This window comes from Zootoca vivipara, chromosome 1 (assembly GCF_963506605.1).
Source record: "Zootoca vivipara chromosome 1, rZooViv1.1, whole genome shotgun sequence".
Classification (NCBI taxonomy): domain Eukaryota; kingdom Metazoa; phylum Chordata; class Lepidosauria; order Squamata; family Lacertidae; genus Zootoca; species Zootoca vivipara.
In genome coordinates this window covers 48,112,291-48,133,322 of record NC_083276.1, presented here as the reverse complement: position 1 = coordinate 48,133,322, position 21,032 = coordinate 48,112,291, and the positions used below count along the sequence as shown (strand labels likewise).

General features: G+C 43.6%; 1 protein-coding gene across 20 annotated transcripts in view; it reads left to right on the top strand.

Annotated features, from left to right (window-relative positions):
• The window catches only part of GPHN (gephyrin), a 273,273-nt gene that overhangs the window by 37,767 nt on the left and 214,474 nt on the right, over positions 1-21,032 (top strand). For 15 of the 20 annotated variants that reach the window (XM_060274078.1, XM_060274093.1, XM_060274044.1 and 12 more), the window contains exon 1: positions 11,602-11,744. The exons of 1 other annotated variant lie outside the window; for it this stretch is intronic. In XM_060274078.1, the coding sequence (XP_060130061.1) occupies positions 11,681-11,744 (64 nt within the window). In that variant the 5' untranslated portion in view covers positions 11,602-11,680. Of the gene's footprint in view, positions 1-11,601; positions 11,745-12,074; positions 12,097-12,975; positions 12,998-14,257; positions 14,376-21,032 lie in introns of those variants that run through there. 4 more of the 20 variants (XM_060274146.1, XM_060274150.1, XM_060274076.1 and 1 more) reach the window with 3 other exon arrangements.

The following is a 21,032-nucleotide window of genomic DNA, read 5'->3' as shown; positions in this document are numbered from 1 at the left end:
TTCCCTTTTCTCACGAGGAAGCCTATTCAGCATAAGGGAATTTCCCTTAAAAAAGGGAGAACTTGGCAGCTATGACGGAGCCTGCGTGTGCTCAAGCCACCACGTCTTTCCCAGGAGATACGCATGGCTCGGGTGTGCTACAGGCCCCGCAGTGAGTGCCACCCGGCATTTTGTCACCCCCCCCAGTGGTGACACCCAGAGTAGAGTGGGGCACACCCAGCACACCCCCATTCCTCTGCCTCTGGTTGCAACTGGGGCAGATGAAGGTGTCTGATTGTGCAGACGCAGGTGTACCATGGCAGTTCTTTTTTGTGTGCTTCTCCCAGCAGTCATTCCTCCTCTGGTCACTGCTGTGGATACCTTGATTGCAGTGGATACCTGGTTGTGGATACCTGGTTGCAGTCGTCTGCAATGGATTCCCACACAGTGAGGTTAATGTTGCCAACATTCATGTCACATGTGTAGACATCAACACAGAATTGATTGAATCCCACCTGAAAATAGCAACAGTCTGGAAAGGTCTAAAGATACACCTGTGACCCAATGGTTCCTTCTGCCATACCCATATGTTTCTAATGCATGCTTGTCCTGAGGGCTTTTGCATCGCTGCCACCCTCATTTTTTTCACATGGTCAATTTCTTTGTGAGAAGGAAGTGCTAGAAATGTGAAATGCTTTTTGCAACCCTGCTTTATTTGCAAATATGCATATTGAGTTGCAGGGCAGGGAAGCATATGGGCATTCAGACATTATGTTGACCTGTTGGTTAAAGTGTTGTGGATTTTTTTATTTTAAAAAGGTGCTTAAAACTTCTCTTTCACTATATCTTTTAAATTTTCAAATGTGCAGACCATATAAGCCCCCCTTATATTGTGGTTGAAGGTTTATTGTATTTCTGAGTGAATTACAATTCAGCTGTACTTGTTTTGGCAATTACAACTGGATTTCTTTTCCTTCTAAAGATTAAAAAATGCAAGTATAAGAGCATGTCAGAAAGCAGCAACATTAATTAGCATTAACAAAATGGGTTATTTATTTACATATTTAGTAGAGTTGTAATCTAGACATGAAAGGCAATGTAAGCTATTACCGTCTTTACCCTATGACAGTTACCTGACTGGGGAAATGAAATGTCTCTTTTGTATTACTATTCCATTTTTGTTTTGCTGTTAGTCACTCCAAATTTTGCAGAACTAACTGAGGTACAATATACTAAATTTAAAAGAAAATATGTGGTTATTTGCCATGATGGTTCTTGTTGATTGTGTGTTCATTTTTTTCAGAGGTATCATTTTCAGAAAAGGAAGTAGTTTGTAGAGTTTATTCTTACTGATAAATGTTTTCCTTGAGAGTACTGTATCAGATAACAGCAACTTGAATACTCACCACGAGGCTGAATGTTACTTGGAAGGCTATATATGCTTTTACTATTTTTACTGTATGACAGGTACTTGAGCTTCTTGAATTCACAGTAATAAATGAAATAAATGTATCCATTGCATTACTGGTCCATTGAGCCAATTAGTCATTTTACCTCACTTGGATAATGGAGATAAAATTCTATTAATGGTCTACTGAGACAGCTAGTATTGTGACTTCATTGGCTTTGCACCAGTGAAACAGAAGTAAAATCTTGGATCCTATTACTGACCTTTTGAGCTAGCCAAATAGACTATCTGCAATAGATAGCACATTTCAAAATAAAAGGAATTGCTGCAAAAAAGGCCACAGGCACTGTAAAATACCGAGTTAAGGAATTAATATCAGGCAGATGTTTTAAATCTTCTTAAGTGTTTGCCTCAGATAATTTTCAGACAATTTCTTTTTAAAGCATCCCTGCCACATATACAACACTTCAATCTCCAGGATTATACTAAACCTCATTAATCCAATGCAAATGTTTTAGTTCCCATCATTTGTTTATGTTGATTAAAATTTTTCTGTGTACATTAATTACACTCCAACATGGCTATAATTATGATTCCAAATCCTGTATTCATGTTATACAGAGCAACCAATAGTCTGCTATCTGGAATAAATCAATCAGGAAAATAAGTTTTATGGCATTCTGCTTTGCAACAAAAGGAAAGGTTTTGACCACAGTCCACATTTTTGAAAGAAAGCTTGACCTTCGTGGCTGAGAACCAGCAGAACCCGCATTGCTTCTGCAGGGGCAAGTTCTGTCTCACAAACCCATTAGAGTTATTAGAGTGTCAACAAGCATATACTGTAGATACAGTAGATGGGTACTTGGAACTTTCAGCAAGCTTCTGACAAGGTCCCTTACCAAAGACTCCTGAGTAAGCCTAGCAGTCCTGGAATTAGAGGAAAGGTTCTCTTGTGGATAAAGAATTGGTTAAGTAACATGAAGCACACATGCCATGGACTGGCTGGCTGGATGCCAAGGAGTGGTGGGAGGCACCAGCTGGGGAACCCCCAAGGGAAGAAAGTTTAGAGCTCGGGAACTGGTGGTGACAATGAATGGTCAGAGGGAGAAGAGGGTTTTGGAAGCAGAAGAGGTAACACGGTTTACTGAGCAGGAAGAGTCTGTGGCAGAAAGCAGTCCAGAATCAGAAGCTGGGGAGGAGGGAGGTCAAGAGGCAGAGATGAGTCAGGCTGCAGAAGAAGCCAGGGGGTCTCCCAGAATGAGAACCAGAGAGGTATGAAGAGGAAGGAGCAGAGACAGGCATGGCAATGCAGTCTCAGATTGCTTGGGAAGGACATGAGGGAGAGGGGAGACTTAGAAAACTCTGAGAAGATGGGGGATTGTCAGTCCCAACAACTGCCTCATAGAGGCAAGATCTACTGGGATGAATTGCTGTGCTCACTAGGCCTGACCTCCTGAGTTGAACTTGTTTCCTTGAATAACGAGTTAACTTCACTGACGCCATGTGATTTACTGCTGACCTGCTCCTGATAACAGAGTAGAAATTGCTATTGAGATCTGTGCTTTTGAATCTGTTAGCAGTGAGGTGCCCAGGTTTGTTGGTGATAGTAAGGGTGGATCCACACACAGGAAAACCCCCACTATAAATAATTCAGAAATTAAATCATTATAACAAAAGGGGGGGGAAACACTGTGTAAAAATTGCATTAAAATTTCTTTTGCTCTCTAGTGCCATCTGGTGTTGCATGTTTGTAAGAAATTCAAACTGTTGTTTTCTAACTAATGTAGCTGAGTCCTAAATTGTTCAGGGTGGTTAGAACAAAAAAGAGATTGTGAAGAGCCTGTAGTGGACCCAACCACTTAATGATTTAGAGCAGGGGTAGTGAACCTTTTTATACCTACCACCCACTAATGCATCTTTCTTGATAGTAAAATTTCCTTACCGCCCCCCAGTGCAAGCTTGATGGAAGGAGGATTCAGCTTGTGGCGTAGAACCCCCTACCGCCCACCCAGAATCCTGAAACGCCCACTAGTGGGCGGTAGGGACCAGGTTGACAACCCCTGATTTAGAGTCGTAGGCAGGAGTTGATCAAACAAACAAGAAAAGTTTTTTAAAAAACAAAAGGAAGTTTATGAAACAAAGTGGGTCAGGAAATGCGTTCTTTCAGACAGAAGTTAACTTATTTACTTTAACTACCGGTAACTATAAGATGTCTCAGGCTTAAGCAAAATATTAAAGGCACAACTCTTCTTAAACTTCAGTTACTAAAAATCAAGTTGGGACGCTTCAGGTAGATAAATATTCAGGTTTCCAGAATAGATGGTAAAAATGCTCAACTCAGTTTCTATCACTTAGATATTACAATTATATACTTTCAACACCATACCGCTTCCTTCACAGCTTAATAATACTTTGCTTCATGTGCAAGGGGATCTTCTCCTCATTTACCCACTCCCTTAACCAGGGGTAGGCAGCAGTGAGAATGAATGGAGAAACAGGCACCTCTTTAGGTTTTTCCATGACTGATGGTGCAATTGGACAGATAGCCATAAAAGGCAAAACGTCCATAATTTCCTCACTGTTGCCCTCCTTCATAGCCTTACTCACCATCTGTTGCACTGCGGTCTGAGGCACCTCTGGGTGAGAGCCCATAGAATAGGAAGGTGGAATTACATCTACAACAGACCCAGGCACAGAGGAATCAACAGGGAGAGAAGGAGCAGAGGGAACTACAGCTGCCTTAGGGGCAGAAACTCCCAATAAATCTGGTGGCTGAGAGGGAGGTAAAAGCCTCGGGGAAACCGAGGAAGTATCCTGCAATTGCAATAAAGGATTAGCTATTCTAGCAACTGCAGTCCTGCACAATTTCCATGTGTTCAAGATTTGAACAGAGGGCTGGTCAGAATTACGTAAAGCCAAACCCACTTTGTCCCATTTCTCTAAATCTAAACTACCTCCTTCAGGGAAAGAAGGAGCAACACAAGAAATTTCAAAAAGTAGCCTATCAATAAGCAGCGAAAGCTGCTTACTATGACCATCTGGGGCTAACAGAAAGAGCAAATCTCTTATGTTTTTCCTGCAACCGAGTTAAATTTCCCCCCATAACTTACCAAGTTCAGTGCGCACTGGTAGCTCAAGGTTCTGAGCAGCAAGTTAGGTTCAGCCCATAGCCCCCTATTGCAGATAGAGTCTACGGCGCCTAGGAGGACTTTGTTAGCCCAAAAACTGGAGGAGTTATCAGTTACCTGATCCCCCTTTGTGTGCCTCACACGGGGCACCACTTGTGGCAGACCACATGGAAAGAAAGAGAAGAGAGACAGAGTTCATCCAGCAAACTCTGAGCGTAAGTGCCTCCCGCCCTCAGCGCTCAGGTGTCTTTTATTAGCATAAGAAAGCCTTACAGAAATTCAAATAAGCCAATAACAATTCATTCTGCTCTCCCAAAACCCCTCCCCAGATTTCTTTCCCACAGGAACATGATACTCTGAGGAAACCTCGAGGTCTGGCGAAGCGCAATCTAAACTACAAAGGGGAAACATGCATAACAGGAGGGGGGGGGAATTCCTGGGAGGATTAGCAAGTCAGGAAACTTCAAAGAAGCAGGATTTATCACCTCTGAAAGGTTTGCCAGGAAGGAGAGAACTGCAAATGCCCCTTTTGGCCAAATAAACACCAAATGTTTCCGACAGCTGGGAGACAAATGGGCAACAGATGCTTTGTCTCTTGCACCCAGACTAAAACGTGACTTTCAGGCAAAGAGAAATGGAGATTACAAGCATCCCAAGGAATTTATATCACAAATCATACATTCTATAACCCAGGTGGGAAAAGTCTGACCAAGGGAGCCACGAAGCTCAGGTCATCCTCTTCAACCACGCACATGATTATAAATACATGATTTCTTACAATAAATCCCTGGAATGCTACCACTACACCCCAATTACTGGTAAATACTGTATTTGAAAGAGTCATCCCCCCATGTTGACGGGCTTTCTATGTGGGGCTTATCTGCCCCCCCCCGGTATTTTATTAAGGATGGAAGAGGGAGGGAAGGAAGGAAGGAAGAAATAGAGAGAGGGATAACTCATATTATTGGGTGCCTCTGGGTGACGCTGTGATGCTGGAACTCTGCAGCAAGAGGATGGGAGGGTCGGGCACGCGAGAGGGGGTGGCAGGGCGGGCGAGGGCGAGGCAAGGCATGGCCGAAGTCACGACGGCTCCGAGGCGTTGCTGCATATCAGCATAATATTTCAACCATGTCATGGGTTCAAGCCCCACCTTGGGAAAAAATTCCTGCATTGCAGGGGGTTGGACTAGATGTCCCTTGTGGTCCCTTCCAACTACAATTCTATGATTCTATTGATATATTACCATAGCATGTGCATCATTCTGCCTTCTTGAATTGTCCTACTCCTAGGCATAGCAGCCAACTCCTAGAGGCCTAGGTGCCTCCCCCCCCCAAATTACTGGTAAATACCGTATTTGAAAGAGTCATCCCCCCCATGTTGATGGGCTTTCTATGTGGGGCTTATCTGCCCCCCCCCCAGTATTTTATTAAGGATGGAAGGGGGAGGGAAGGAAGGAAGAAATAGAGAGAGGGATAACTCATATTATTGGGTGCCTCTGGGTGACGCTGTGATGCTGGAACTCTGCAGCAAGAGGACGGGAGGGCCGGGCACGCGAGAGGGGGTGGCAGGGCGGGCGAGGGCGAGGCAAGGCATGGCCGAAGTCACGACGGCTCCGAGGCGTTGCTGCATATCAGCATAATATTTCAACCATGTCATGGGTTCAAGCCCCACCTTGGGAAAAAATTCCTGCATTGCAGGGGGTTGGACTAGATGTCCCTTGTGGTCCCTTCCAACTACAATTCTATGATTCTATTGATATATTACCATAGCATGTGCATCATTCTGCCTTCTTGAATTGTCCTACTCCTAGGCATAGCAGCCAACTCCTAGAGGCCTAGGTGCCTCTCCCCCCCCCCAAATTACTGGTAAATACTGTATTTGAAAGAGTCATCCCCCCCATGTTGATGGGCTTTCTATGTGGGGCTTATCTGCCCCCCCCCAGTATTTTATTAAGGATGGAAGGGGGAGGGAAGGAAGGAAGAAATGGAGAGAGGGATAACTCATATTTGTGGGTACCTCTGGGTGACGCTGTGATGCTGGAACTCTGCAGCAAGAGGACGGGAGGGTCAGGCAGGCGAGAGGCGGTGGCAGGGCGGGCGAGGGCAAAACAAGGCATGGCCGCAGTCATGACGGCTCCGAGGCGTTGCTGCATATCCGCATAATATTTCAACCATGTCGTGGGTTCAAGCCCCACCTTGGGAAAAAATTCCTGCATTGCAGGGGGTTGGACTAGATGAAGAAATAGAGAGAGGGATAACTCACATTTGTGGGTGCCTCTGGGTGACGCTGTGATGCTGGAACTCTGCAGCAAGAAGAAGATACCGGTACGCCTGTACAGGAGCCTTGTAAGCAGCTTTCTCTCTGCTTGATTTATAGTAGGCACGTCCAACAGGTAGATTGTGATCTACCAGTAGATCACTGGATGTCTGTGGTAGATCACTGCTAGATCACTGGCACCCCTTAAAAACTCATCCAAAATTTTCCTCCTTCCTAAAAAAAGCTGAACTATGACCTGAAGCCCTAAAAAAATGGGCCTCCCTCCATCCTAAAAGAAGCTCAACAAGTTTGACCTAAACCCAAAAAAACAGGGCTCCCGTTCCTTAAAAAAACTCAACAGCTTTGACCTGAACCCCCCAAAAGGGGGTAGATCACTCCTAGTTTTTAACTCTGTGACTAGATCAGAGTCTCTTGGGAGGTGGCCACCCCTGATTTTTACAGTATACAGATGCAGGAGGAGGGGCAGACTGGAACACCACTGCTTTTTACAAACATCACTGTGTCTATCAAAGGTACAGCCCCCCTTTCTTATTCACTTCCTTTTAGCCTTAGTCAAATTGAATCCTCTGCACGCCTCATTAAATTGCCAATAGAACTCTTAATGCGATCCCTGAATGCTCATCAACAACTCCCACTGAAGAACAGTATTCTGCTCCATTGTCTTAACTGCTTAACTACCGGTAGCCACTTTGCTTTATTTATTTGATGTGTTCTTGTTACAGCTGTGTCCCCCCCCCCAGCAAGCGGAGACTGAGCTGCTCTTGCTAAAGCAAAGCCCTTTCCACTTCAGTTTTTGGAGGGGGAAAGTGCTGGTTATGGTCTGTAAAATACATTAATTTTTTGCTTCTGGGGGGACAGCTGCCCCCCATGCCTACGCCCATGCCTCTTCTCAAATCCATCCCTATCTATCAAAATGAAACCCTATCTCTCAACCTGAACCTTAGCCCTATCTAACTTTCCCTCATAAACCTCTCCTTTTATTCCCCCCCAAGTGCTTTCCCTCCCCTCTTTGTGTCTACCGTAGCTGACTCTGTAGCCAATCAGAGAGAGGTTCCACCACTCTGGTGGAATTTCAGGCAGACTGCATCACTGGCTCTGCTGTCCGTCACCAGCCCCCAAAGGACCTCTTCAAACGGAATGAATGGCAATATGACAAATGAAATTCAAGGCAAAAGGTGTAAAGTGATGCATGTCAGGGCAAAAGAATTTATTTTCACATATAAGGTCATGGGGTCTGAACTGGCTGAGCAGAAAAGAGACCTTGGAGTCGTAGTGGATAGCTTGATGGAGATGTCAACCCAGTGCGTGAAAAAGGCAAATTCCATACTAGGGGATCATCCTGAAAGGAAATGAAAATAATACTGTTGATATATAATACTTCTGAAATATTCCTACATTGCAGGAGATTGGACTAGATGACCCTTGGAATCCCTTCCAACTCTACAGTTCTATGATTCTATAATGTCATTATGCAAAAAATGTGGTGCAACCGCATTTGGAATACTGTGTACAGTTCTGGTCACCTTATCTCAAAAAGGATATTGTAGAACTGGAAAAGCTTCAGAAAAGGGAAACCAAAATGATCAAGGGGATGGAGTGACTCCCTTACGGGGAAAGATTACAGCATTGGGGACTTTTCTTTGTTTAGAGGAAAGGTGATTAGGAGGTTAATTCTTCCCATAAATGTCATTTATTCAACCCTATCCTCCTCAGCCACTCAAAGGTCTCTTACTCCCTGAAATACCCCTACCTCCTGGAATGCCTCTCATATTTAAGTGCTTCCTCAGAACTCAACATTTATAGGTAGCCTTTGGGGTTAGTCCCCTAATCCATCTGCATTATTCTAACTGAAATTAACACACATTCTTCCCTTACTTACTTTTACCTCCATTTAACCCCTTCTTGTTTTGGTTCCCTGCAGGAGCCTTGGAGCATACTCCCCCCCACCCCAAAAGTACACTATCATGTTTTTGTAAACAGCTTTGAGAGGTGTTTAAATAATAATAATAATAAAAGATCAAGCAGTGAATACACATTTTATTAAATAAATAAATAAATAAATATCTGGCTGGGAAACCCAGCCAGATGGGTGGGGTATAAAAAAATAAATTATTATTATAATAAATTATTATACCACAAGGAGTCTGCTGTTAAATGCCCCACAAGATGCCTTTAAAACCCACCCACAGTTCATGTTATATATTCAATTTGTTCTAAAGGAATCCTATTCCTCAGAAAAATAAGTAGATTTTACTGGTAAGATTGGAAAGACTTATAGTGGCATTCCAAAGTGATCAGTGCTGCATCTGATTTTGATCAACATTTCCATCAGTTTATTGGTTAAAGCAGCAGGCAGTATATAACCAACTTAAATAATAATAATGCAGGATGTTGTGAGAACCCCTGAAGACTCCTTGGAGACAGCAACTAGTACAGAGGAACTTGAACTAAAGACATGTGCCAATGGCATTGCCATGCAGGAGATTCAACAGACTTTGTTACTCCAAATGGGTGGGCACTGCAGGGAAGAGGTTTTGAGTTAATCCTTTTAACAGTAATTCAGCAGTGAATTTAAGAAGAGGCTTAGAATGATCAAGGATGCTGTAGTTGCACTTGAGGTGGCAAATCCTGCATTGATCAGAGGGACGAGATGACCTCCACAGTCTTTTCTAACTCAGTGGTTGTATGTGCTATCCTGCCTCGTAATGGGCCAGTGTATTTCAGGAGGATTCCAAAAGTTATACTACCTATATAAATTTCTGAATCAGTTCCGGGATGCTATTTTTGATCCTAATATTCTTGGGGCTTCCAACTGGCTCTTCCCCGTGGTCTCATCACACTCCTATCATATTATCTGCATTTGGCCAAAAAATCATCCAGACTATTCCATTAGTTTATGTGTACTGTACTACTAGCTCAGCTCATACTTTTGTTTGTAAGCTGCTTTGAATACCACGTGAACAGCGGAAAATGCACCACATGAATATATAAATAAGGCTGGGATTCCATTTATACATACTTGGGAGTATGCTGCATTTGAACCCAGTAAGAGTGACTTCCAAGTAAATGTGCATAGGATTAGGCTGCAAATGCCAACTTTACACATTAGTTTCATGCAGAGAGATGTGCATTGTTGACTCTTCCACAGTTGTAGAGTTCCTGTTTGAAACCTATGGTAAAATATTTATATTTTGATGCATTTCTGAGGGCCAGGATTAAACTTGCATTGAATGTGTTTGTTTTTATTCTGGTTTGGACTTTGATTTTGAATATTTTACCTTCTATAGGTTTTGCATTTTATTTATACCTTCTTGTTTAAATATGCTGTGAGTGGATTCAAATTATTGATGATGAGCTGAATGTCAAAACAAGTTATATTAAAATGATTTTCAGAAGTTGTTATACTTTTTGGTTCTTATAATGAATGACATCTGCACTATTTGGAACATCTGCTAGTGAAACCTCACTGTTTATCACTATTGTTAAACTAGAAGAGTTAATTAATCTGTCTAATCTAATATTTTAAAAGTTGCTGTATGAAATGCCACTAAACTTTTCAAAACAGCACAAGGTCCTTTAGAGTGTATGCATGAAAAACATAGGTGTATGCATATTTTTGTTTATGGTGAGCAACTGTGTTATGGTTTGTGAATTTGATACTCTGTCAGTTTATTAACACTAATTGCCAAGCTCCCATCACGGCCCTTAACAAGGCAACTGCAAAGCCTGTGTACATGCACTGAAAGTGAAAGTGCGTACAGTACTGTCATGTGTTATTGCTGTATGTATTTTAAAGCAATGCAGGTGTGTGAACCTGCAGAGTGATGCAGGGTTATGCAATGCAATGAGTGAATGTGAATGGAATGTGGGAGAATGCATCACAGTATGTTTGCATGTGCTATACATCAGTAATGAGCAAAATTAAACTACCAAAGCTTTTGTGGTTTGAATTTAGCTGTTCCAAATACCTGAACGCTGTATTTCTCTTCTTCCATTTCACAACCTTTCTACGCCCTGCCATACCAATAAACTCCCATTGGTCATACGGAGCGTGCATACAATACAGAGCAGGAAACGTGGTTGCAATGTGAATGAGTCTCAGAGCGATGTGTTTGGAGGGCGAGAATCTGCCCGTCAAATGCAGTAAGTGCGCGTGCAGTTGCCTGCACGTATGAATGCAGTGCAGTATGTGCCAGTGCAGCGTGATGCAGTCAAGTACGTGTGGATGTAAAAATGGTGACTGATGTTGGTGTGGATGCAGTGCAGATTCATGCCGGAAAATGCCGGCATGTTCTAACTGCTCCAGGTCCCTGAATATTCCTGCCGTTTCATTATTTCGGAAAATAAGCAATGGGGATTCTGAAGACAGGCGAGATTCAGGTATTTTCTGCGGCGGGGAAATAAAAGAAACGGGGGGAAGCACCCTGTTCGGATTCCCCCAGCACCGGTACAGCAGGACCTCCCCCAACGCGCCTCGCAGCCCAATCGGATCCGACGGAGGAGGCGGAAAAGAAGCAGAACCGAACGAGCCAAGGCATGGCCCGCTCTCCCGGCACTCGATTGCTGCTGCCTGAGCCCAGCACTTGAGAAGTCCTCCTCCGGCCAAGAACTCGCCCGCGTTCTTTTCGGCTCCTCCCCGCACCGAGCCTGGTTCGTCCGCTTTCCCCGAGGCCCCTCCCCCTTCCCGCCCCACTCCATGCACTTTTGCTTCGTAGACCCGCCCCTTGGGCGCCTGGCTCCGCCCCGTCCCTTCTCCCCGCTGGCTCCGCCTCCCGCGCGTTCCCTTCTCCCCTCCTCCTCCCCCTTCCCCGCTCTCGCGCTCCTTCTCCCCCCCCCTAATTTCCCCCCCACCCGCCTCCCTGTCAGTGCGGTGGCTGCGCTGGGAAACATGGCGTCGGAGGGGATGATTTTAACGAACCACGACCACCAAATCCGCGTCGGGGTCCTCACAGGTAACGAACCGCGACCGCGAAGCGGGGCAGAGGTGGCTACGGGTCGGGGCTCGCGGTCAGGCCGCTCCACGCTGGGTGTCCCCTCAGCCGCCGCCGCCGCCTCCGTCGTGCCGCTGCCAGATCCATTGCCGCTGCCTCAACCGCCACTTCCTCCTCCTTTCCCGGCCGTGGCTCCGACGCCGCTGCACCCGGAGCCTGAGCGCCCCTCGCCGGCTCGCGTGTGCTTTCTCTCCCCTCGCCCCCCACCACCCCCGGCTTCCTTCCGAGCTCGGCCTCGGCAGCGTCCCCGGCGTCTCCGGCTGAGGTGGAAGAGAGGGAGGACGGGAAAAGCTGGCTTGGCGGGCGAGCGAGAGTAAGGCTGCTGGTGGGATTGGGCGCTGCTGTTGCTGCCGCATGCAGGCGGGAGGCTGTTCAGTGCCGCAGCCTCGAGTTCTCCGCTCCCGCTGGGGACTGGCCCGTAAATAACCTGCGTGGAGGGAGGAAGGCAGGCGGGGGGGGGGATAAAAAGGGGGGGGGGGAGAAGCGGCGGTGCTGGGTTTGCCTCGGGCGCTGAGGGAGATCCAGGTGCTCAGGGAAAGCGGATTCATGCCCAGGAGCGGCATGCTCCCCTTTGCTTCCCACAGGCCACGGAGAGATGCTAGCTGGGCACCCCTCTCCGCTTTCACCGCGGGAGGGGATCGCCTTGAGCTTGGGCCGAGGTGGCTTTCCTTTGCAATTTTTTCGTTTCTTCACACTGGGTCCTTTTCATTCCGGAGGCTTCTCTCTCTCTCTCTCTCTCTCTCTCTCTCTCTCTCTCTCTCTCTCTCTCTCTCTCTCTCTCTCTCTCTCTCTCTCTCTCTCTCTCTCTCTCTCGTGTGTGTGTGTGTGTGTGTACACTGTATTTGGAGGCGTTGGGGGGGGGAAGGGGTTTGCTAATGGGTGCAGGGGTGTTTCCAAACGCTGGATGCCACCCAGACCAGTAACATGCCCTTGGTTACCCCCTCCCCTCGGTTACCCCCTCCCCTAGTGAGACCGATCTTCCCCGCTGCGCTGCCCACAGGGAGAAGCAGCAGCCGGCGCCTCGTAACCAACCGCCTCCACTTCTCGTCCGCTCGAGCGGGCAAGTGAGCAGCGAAGGCAGCAGCCAGGGACCCGCTACCGACGCCTCCACACTTTATCTGGGTGGCACGACAGAAAGGATTGGGCCCAGCCTTGCCACCCAGAGGGCGACTCTGTGAGCTCACCTAAACAGGTGGACAGAAGCAAAGGAGGCTGTAAGGAGCAGCTGCTTCTACCTCTGTTCTATTTCTGGATAGTGTGGTGGATTGAATTGGTTCCATTGCACTGGCCAGAGGGAGCAGGGAAGAGTTGGGTGGCATTGACTGCTTGTTGCCCTGGTTACTTAAGTGCACAGGTGACCAAGCAACAGAGGTGGCAGGTCGTGTGTTGTTTGGAATTGAACCCAGTAGGCCCAGTCCTCCCAGTTGTGCCAACTAGAGAAAAGGAGTGAGTGAGTGGGGCAGTGACTCCTCCTTGCCACTGCCACTTGCTCACCAGCCTACCCAAGAAGCAGCCACTGCCACTTGTTTCCCAGCTCTCTCTGAGCAGCAGTGTTGGGCCCAATTCTCACCATCACCTGGAGAGAGAGGTTGGTTAAGTGTTCCCCTTGCTGCCTGCTTTGGGCCGCATTGGAAGGAGGTGGCCTGCACACAGAAGCAGGGGACCAATACATCTTGTGTGGTGATTTTTCTTTTTTGGCTTGTGGCATTCAGAAGCATTTAGATACTTAGGGTTGGTGTCAGTGAGTGCGCCTAAGGGGCTGGGATCTTAGCAGTTGCCCAATGGGGCTGACCTCCAATACCAGCCTTCTGTTCACTTGGGAATTTTCTTCCAGGGCATAGCTCTCTAGTGAGTATGTAGTGTGGAGCTTTGATTCCCCCCTCCCGTTTCTTTTTTTGATGATATGGTTGCCTAGATGTCTGTCTCATATAGTTGAAGACAAAGCTAGAGGGTTTGAATGATGTATGAGATTAAATTGGAAGTGTGTGTGATGATCAGTAGGAGGGGGAGGCAGGCCAGTGGGAGTTGGAAAACCCTAGAGATTTTTCTTGCACATATTTTCATATTCCTTTTAATTGAGACTGGGTGAGAGCCACTCTCTGTCCCCTGAAGGAATCTTGAGTTATAGAATGTGAGAAGATAAAACAGCTGAATGAGAAATAGAACAGCAAACTAATTTTTTTGCCTTGTGGTATTAAAGAAAAATGCCTCTCTTCTTAAAAAAAAGGTTCTGTATTCATGTACTGCGTACTTGGCTGCCCCAGATTTTGCAGGAGCCTATGGCCTGCCTATGAATAGCAACTTGGAACCTTCCTGAGTGTGAATGTGACTGGGAAATCCCAGTCTGATGATGCGCTGTTCTCTTCTCTTGGTACTGAAACTGCCAGCCTCTGATTTTCATCTTCAGTAGCTGCCAATAGAATGTAGTTGTTAGGCTTGAAATTCTTTTCCTTTTCCTTCTGTCAAGCCTTTCCTATTGTGGCAGAGTATAAAGTTCTAGAAGCCGCTGCTGTAAGAAAAACATAAATCTTAATGATGCTTCGGCATTGTAGACAACTGGATCGTTAAATATGGCAGATGTGGTTTGGCAAGGTATGAAATTCGAACGGCTGGAATTGTTTTGTCTTCCTATTTGCATATTTTCCTTATCTATACTCTCAGAGGCAGGGGTTCTTACAGAAGTCACATAAATGTCTAGGGGGAAGTATATGTAAATACGTTTTGAATTTTGTTTTGTGGGGCCAGGTTACTTCATTAAATGGTAGTTCTGACTGTCTTTGTGTTGCATTTGGGAATAAAGCAAACCCAATTGTTTGAATTCATCATTTTAAAGAAAAATTATGAAAACAAATGAGGGTTGTACAGGATATGTGCTTCTTGAAAAGTAATCTTTCTTAGTGTAATGATTTTCTTGCAGGTGTTGCAAAAAGTGCTGTTTCAAGTAATAGGGAAATTTCTTTATTTGTGTGGTTGGTGTAATTCCTATCTTACAGAAAGATGTTAAACTGATTCAAAAGACATATTATTTAAACCTGAATGTTTTCTGTGTCTTTTAAGTTTTGCCTCCTGTTATTTAATAATTACAGTTTGATGGGTGTTCATCAGAATTGCAAATGGAATCTGTAGGTATTATCAAAGTAATTTATGATGTAGAACCAATTTTAATTCCTCTGGATTTGGTATAATCATCGCTACTGTGTTTCTTATGTAGCATTTTAGAAATAATTGGAAGTTAGTTTATTGGTTTAGTATGAGCTCTTCATCTTTCAGTTGTTTCATGTTCATAAAGTGTTATAAAAGAGTCTATAAGCAACAATATTTTAATGTACTATAAGTGTTGCATTGATTGGTTAGGCAAATGCTAAAAGTACTGATAGGTTTTTCATAGCAATTATGTTGAAGTATGTTATTATCCTTTCATTGAGAGACAGATACAATAGTTCTATAGTGGATAGTATGAAGGTATCCTGTGTGTTTAAGAGCTTTGTCCACAAAACTCGTTTTATATGTGATCTTTGATAGCATTGTTTGTCAAGAGATTTAAAAATACAATTAAAAATATAATTTGATATAAAAGTTAAATCCTTACCTTTTTGGTTACTCCCACAATTAAATTAATTTTTTTAAAAAATGTCTTACTGCTTTCTGAAAGTTATCAGGTTACAGCTAAATTGCTAAATTTCTTGTGGAAGTAAGTTAATCAACTGTAGGGCAACCAATAGGAATGTTCTGTAGATTAGTGCAATATATTTCTATTAACATGGTTGAGGGTGTTTGGTTAACTTTAGACACTGCAACAGTACCAGGTCTCCTGGCTATTTTAAGCTCTGTCCAGAATGTGTTCGGGGACCTAGAAAAATATTCCAACTTCTTTAGCACAACTCCCCCGACCCAGGCCTGTCTAATTCCTTAAAGTTTCTTAAGGTCCTGTGCCCATTTAACCTGGAAACAAGCCCCATTAAACTTGGTGGGACTTGCTTCTGAGTAGACGTATAGAATTTCATTGTAAGAGCCTTCAAGCGAGTGGTTATTTATGAATGTTTCATGGGTATACAAATTATTACTGGAACATGTAGTATTACTTGACCAGTGCTGCTATAATATAGAACATGGTTGGAATGTGGGCTAATATATGTCTCGTGATAGTTTGGTACTTAGAAACAAATGTTATAATTTATTGTTCTGTTCACTTTTGAACTATGGTTATAAAGTAAATAATGTTACTAACATCTATGCTCTTTTTTGTGAGTGTTGATCAGTTTGAACTTTTTGGCATAGCTAATCTCAGTGCAGTGGCTGCAGAAGTGTAGCCTGGAAATAAAGAGTTAATAGCTAGAACCATTGAGTGATGGATTTGCTACAATAGTGAAATAAGGCTTGAGATATTCCTCATCACCAAGGAGTTCTGAGTACTACATGCAGCCCATCCTGAAATTATTGAGTTAGTAAACTTACAGCCTGGTCTTAAGCAGGATTTTGGAAGTAAGTTCCATTGATACCATGGAACTTGTTTCCTGATATATATGAATATGGTTCAGATTCTGACTGGTCATCTACCATGTACGGTAATTGGAAAACAATAATAATGCTGCAAAAATCATCAATTTCTCTTGGTTTCAGATAAGAGAAGGTTTCAGTTGCTATAAAAAACAACAACTACTACTACTACTGCATGCACTTACTTTAAGCATCCATCAGCCAGGAATGATTTCAATTAAAACCACACTATATGTTTTCCACCAGAACACTCTTACTTAATGTTTTTCCTACCCAGGAATCATAGGCATAGAACTTCTGGTGTAATCTAGGACATGCTGCTGTTAATTTCATCAACCCCTTGGTAGAAGGTAAGTAGTTAGGACTTCCATACTCAGTGGAAGTGCAGCAACCCTATTTCATGGGCACAGGGCAATGTGTTCTTTCAAGTCAAATCCATACTCCAGTGGTTTTTGTTCTTTGCAAAGATAATGTAATGGCAAAGTTTTCTAAACCAGGGATTTCCAAACTTTCTACTCCACAGCCCACTTGAAAGGGCTGAGAATTGCAGAAGCCTATCACTCACAAAACAGGGGCACACAGCCTGTCAGTAACGATGGCATATAGGGGAAGTATTTGATATCATCAGCTGGCAATTGCCAACATAATTTTCTATTAATATCAAATCAATAGGAGGGGGTGGGACAGGCAAGTGAGGAGGCACTTGGCAGACGGTAGCATTGAGGTAGCATTGACGGTAGCATTGAAAATCACTCAGGAACCAGGTTCCAGCTCACTCTCTGAGAAACACTGGTCTCCAAGGTATGGCCACCTTGCTCACCCAGTATTTATTAAAGGGGGGAATTGCAATAGGAGTTGGGAGTTCAGCAACATCAGGAAGATCACAGCTTCCCATGCTTTTAGTTCATGCACTGCTTGTGGTCTTCACAGAGGCACCTGGTTTCCCATTGTGGCAGACAGGATGTTGGACTTTATGGACCTTTGGACTGAGCCAGCAGGGCATTCCTATGTGTGTCTTGTTTCCAGCCTTCCATAGTCACAGTTTGGAAAGCCATTTTAGGTGCACCCAAGGGCCTGAATATTCTGAGTGGAACTTCTGACACCTTTCTTTGATCAGTAGAGCTCTCTTGCTCTATCATACACTTTTGGAACTAATCTCGACACTTTTTTATTATTTAAAGAAACAGTTTTGTGGTTCAGGATGCAAAAGCCCTGCTTGGTATACTGAGTCAGCTGGGGTGCTGTTTTGTACTTTTCATATTTTTGAAGATCAGAAGCTGGGAATTTCTATTTCACCCTAGATTCAATATAATGTACTATTGGCATTCCTCTTCACAGCAGTGGCTATAGTTGTAAACTTATAAACAGATGCATTTGCACATTAAACACATATGCACACATACTGATTACACATTCAAGTATGCATCCAATAATCATTTAATTACATCTTATTCTTAACACTCCATCTTATCTTGACACAGGAATGTAAATACTATGCTTGACATTTAGTTCTAATCTAGTTGTCTAGGGTCTCTATTGGACAAAGTACAAGCTGTAAGATTGGAATGTACAAGTAAACAGGTACATATAATCTCATCATTTCATTAGTTCTAGATGTTTGGTGCCAGATACTGTCTAACTTGCTAAGCAACTCCCTCTAATGTTTTAACCCTAGAATATATGTAGTTCTTTTTCATGTATACTGGAGTAGAAGATAACATTTAGAGCATCTTACTGCTATTATAATATGTGTCCTAAAGTTTCAGGAATCTGAAGGTATAGTTTAACTATGCCCTTCATTCCTGAGATTGTGCAATTTTTATTCCCTCCCAAAAGTAGCGGGGAAGTCACAAAATCACATAAATGGGGTTTCCATATGAGCAGTCAGTCAAGTGGGAACCATGACTCATGCTAAGTAATCCTTTCCAGACCTGGTGAACTGCAACTCTGAATATCCCAAATTGTTAGCCATGCTGACTGCGACTAATGGGAATTGCAAAATAGCTCAAGGGTACCAGGTTGGAGGAGGCTGTTTGTTAAATCATTCCCTCCTCTCTCTATATATATCTATGATGGGATGTGGGTGGCACTGTGGTCTAAACCACTGAGTCTCTTGGGCTTGCTGATTGGAAGGTTGGCGGTTCAAATATCTGCAACAAAGTGAGCTCCCATTGCTCTGTCCCAGCTTCTGCCAACCTAGCAGTTCAAAAGCACACCGGTGCAAGTAGATAAATAGGTACTGCTGTGGCGGGAAGGTAAACAGTGTTTACGTGCACTCTGGCTTCCACCATGGTGTTCCATTGTGCCAGAAGTGGTTTAGTCATGCTTGCCATATGACCCGGACATCTGTCTGTGGACAAGCACCAGCTTCCTTGGCCTGAAACAAGATGAGCACCGCACCCCATAGTTGTCTTTGACTGGACTTAACCGTCCAGGGGTCCTTTACCTTTTACCTATATATATGATGGGGAGGAAGGTGTAAATTATTATTATTGCTTGCCTTGCAGTATGTTAGTCCCCAGATAGGTTTATAAACTTGCATTAAAATTGAGGGATTTTTCTAGGAGACGATGCTAAACTTTCTTCAGTCTTCTTTGTTTCTTAAATCAGAGTATTTATTTGAGATTTTAGTCCTTTAAATTACCTTTGTTTTGGCAATTCACATTGTCGCTTTCCCTCTTCCCCACACCCCAAAATGAGATCATTGTCTGATCCCAAAGTGAGATTGCTCGCTGCTGCCTTCCATGTGCCGCTTTGCCTTCCCTCCCAACCCCAAACATGTAAGTTCAAAGCTAGCACAATACCTTGCATAAAACACACACACACACACCATTTGTAAATATTGATTTTTGCCACTATTGCAGGGGTTGAGCACCATTTGTCTTTGTGGTGTCTTCTTGGTATTGATAGTTATCACATTCTCTCATATCTTTTTCTAGAAAGGCGAAATTGAAATACCATGGGTTACCAATTAAGGTGCTTTAAAACAAATTTCCAGGTTAAAAATGAAGTCATGAGACAATTAACAACCTATGATAAAATAATCGTCAAATAAAATATAATGGCAAATGGATCAATGTCATATTTGTATAAATCTATTATTGAGGTTCAATTTTGCCCTCAGTAAAATTTGAGAAGGTGGTGGGAATTGAAATTGGAATTTAGAAATTGAAGAGGAGACATGGAACCGTCTGTGGATAAAAGCAGTGGATTACCAGATTGTGGCAATACCACATTGAAACAAAGACAAAGGACACAGAGATTCAACCAGCAAATCTCTGGGAGGGAAAGTGAGTCTCTCTTTCCCTTCGCCAGATCTTTTTATTACAATATCAAAAGGTTACAAAGATTCAAATCATCCAATAGAATTCATCCTAGTTTCTAAAACCCCTCCCAGGTTTCCTCCCACCTTAAACCTGATACTGTTGGGAAGATCTGGAACTAACACCTAGCTGCTAAAAAAGCTTCCTGGACTTCAAAGAGACTACTACTAAAGACAGGAAAGAGCCCCAGGAATCCCTGGCAGAAAACAGGTTTATCAGCTTTTCAAAGACAAGCAGGGAAAGGAAGAAGATTAACAGATGCCCTTTTACCCAGATCTATTGACCCAAATGTTTCACAGCCAGGCAAGAACAAATGGCAACAAATGCCTGTTTCTTGCAACCCAGACTGAAACGTGCTTGCCAGGTAGAAAGCAATGGAGTCAGTAACCATCCCAGAAACCTATGTCCAATACCAGGAATTTCGTAATTCAGGCAGCAGAGGTATATCAAGGGAGCCACGAAGCTCAGACATCCTCCACAAGCGCACATAATTATGAATACCTGATTCCCTTCCATAGATCACTAGAAAGTCACCCCTACACCAGATGATGTGCCAGTTACTCCTGGCTAAGGCTGTGTCAGAGCATTCAACTCACTGCTGACAGCAGCAACACTCGCAAAATGTATGAAGGCATGAAGAAAGCCATTAGACCAACAGTCAGGAAAAGTGCACTGCTGAAAACCTTGTCTGGAGAAATTTCCCTTAGTATTGAATATTTGATGTGCAAAATCATAAATTAAGAAATATTTTTTTAAACAGAAACTGGATGCTGGAAAATGGGAGATTATAGTTATACTAATATGGTGGAGAAGATACTAAAAATATTGAAAAAATGTTTAGAGGTGAGTAGCAGGAAGTTTCCCACTTCCAAAAGAAACAGAGGGATTGTTGTGATTGGCTATGTACTTTGATAGGGATTTGTTTGCTGACCTGCTTTAGTATCCTGAGGCCTGCACTGTTTGCCTTGAGTGTGCATTAAAGTCATTCTTGCCAAAGCTTATTAAAACAACTGGCAGTCAGCCCATGTTGCTTATCCAGGTGGGCACTAGTGTGGTGTAATGAAGAATGGTGAAAGGATCAAAACAATAACACATTGGTAGTCAGGTTGAAGCAGGGGGGTGGCACTGTGGGGTTTTAATCAATACTCCTGGTAAAATGAAGAAATCCATAAGGGACAAGTAATGTTCTAGTGGTCATGTGCAGCTGTTGTAATCAGATGAGCTTTAATTCCCTAGATTATGGACTGTGATTTGAAAATGATGGGCATTTGGGAAGGCATGGGCTACATAGAACTAAAATGGCAGTAAGTGTGTTGGTTCATTATTGTTCAAGGGGTTCCTGAACTGATGAGGCTATGTAGGGTATAAGAGGGTGTGTTATTTCATTATATATATGCCCTTCAAAAAAGAATAAAGCAATAAATTATCA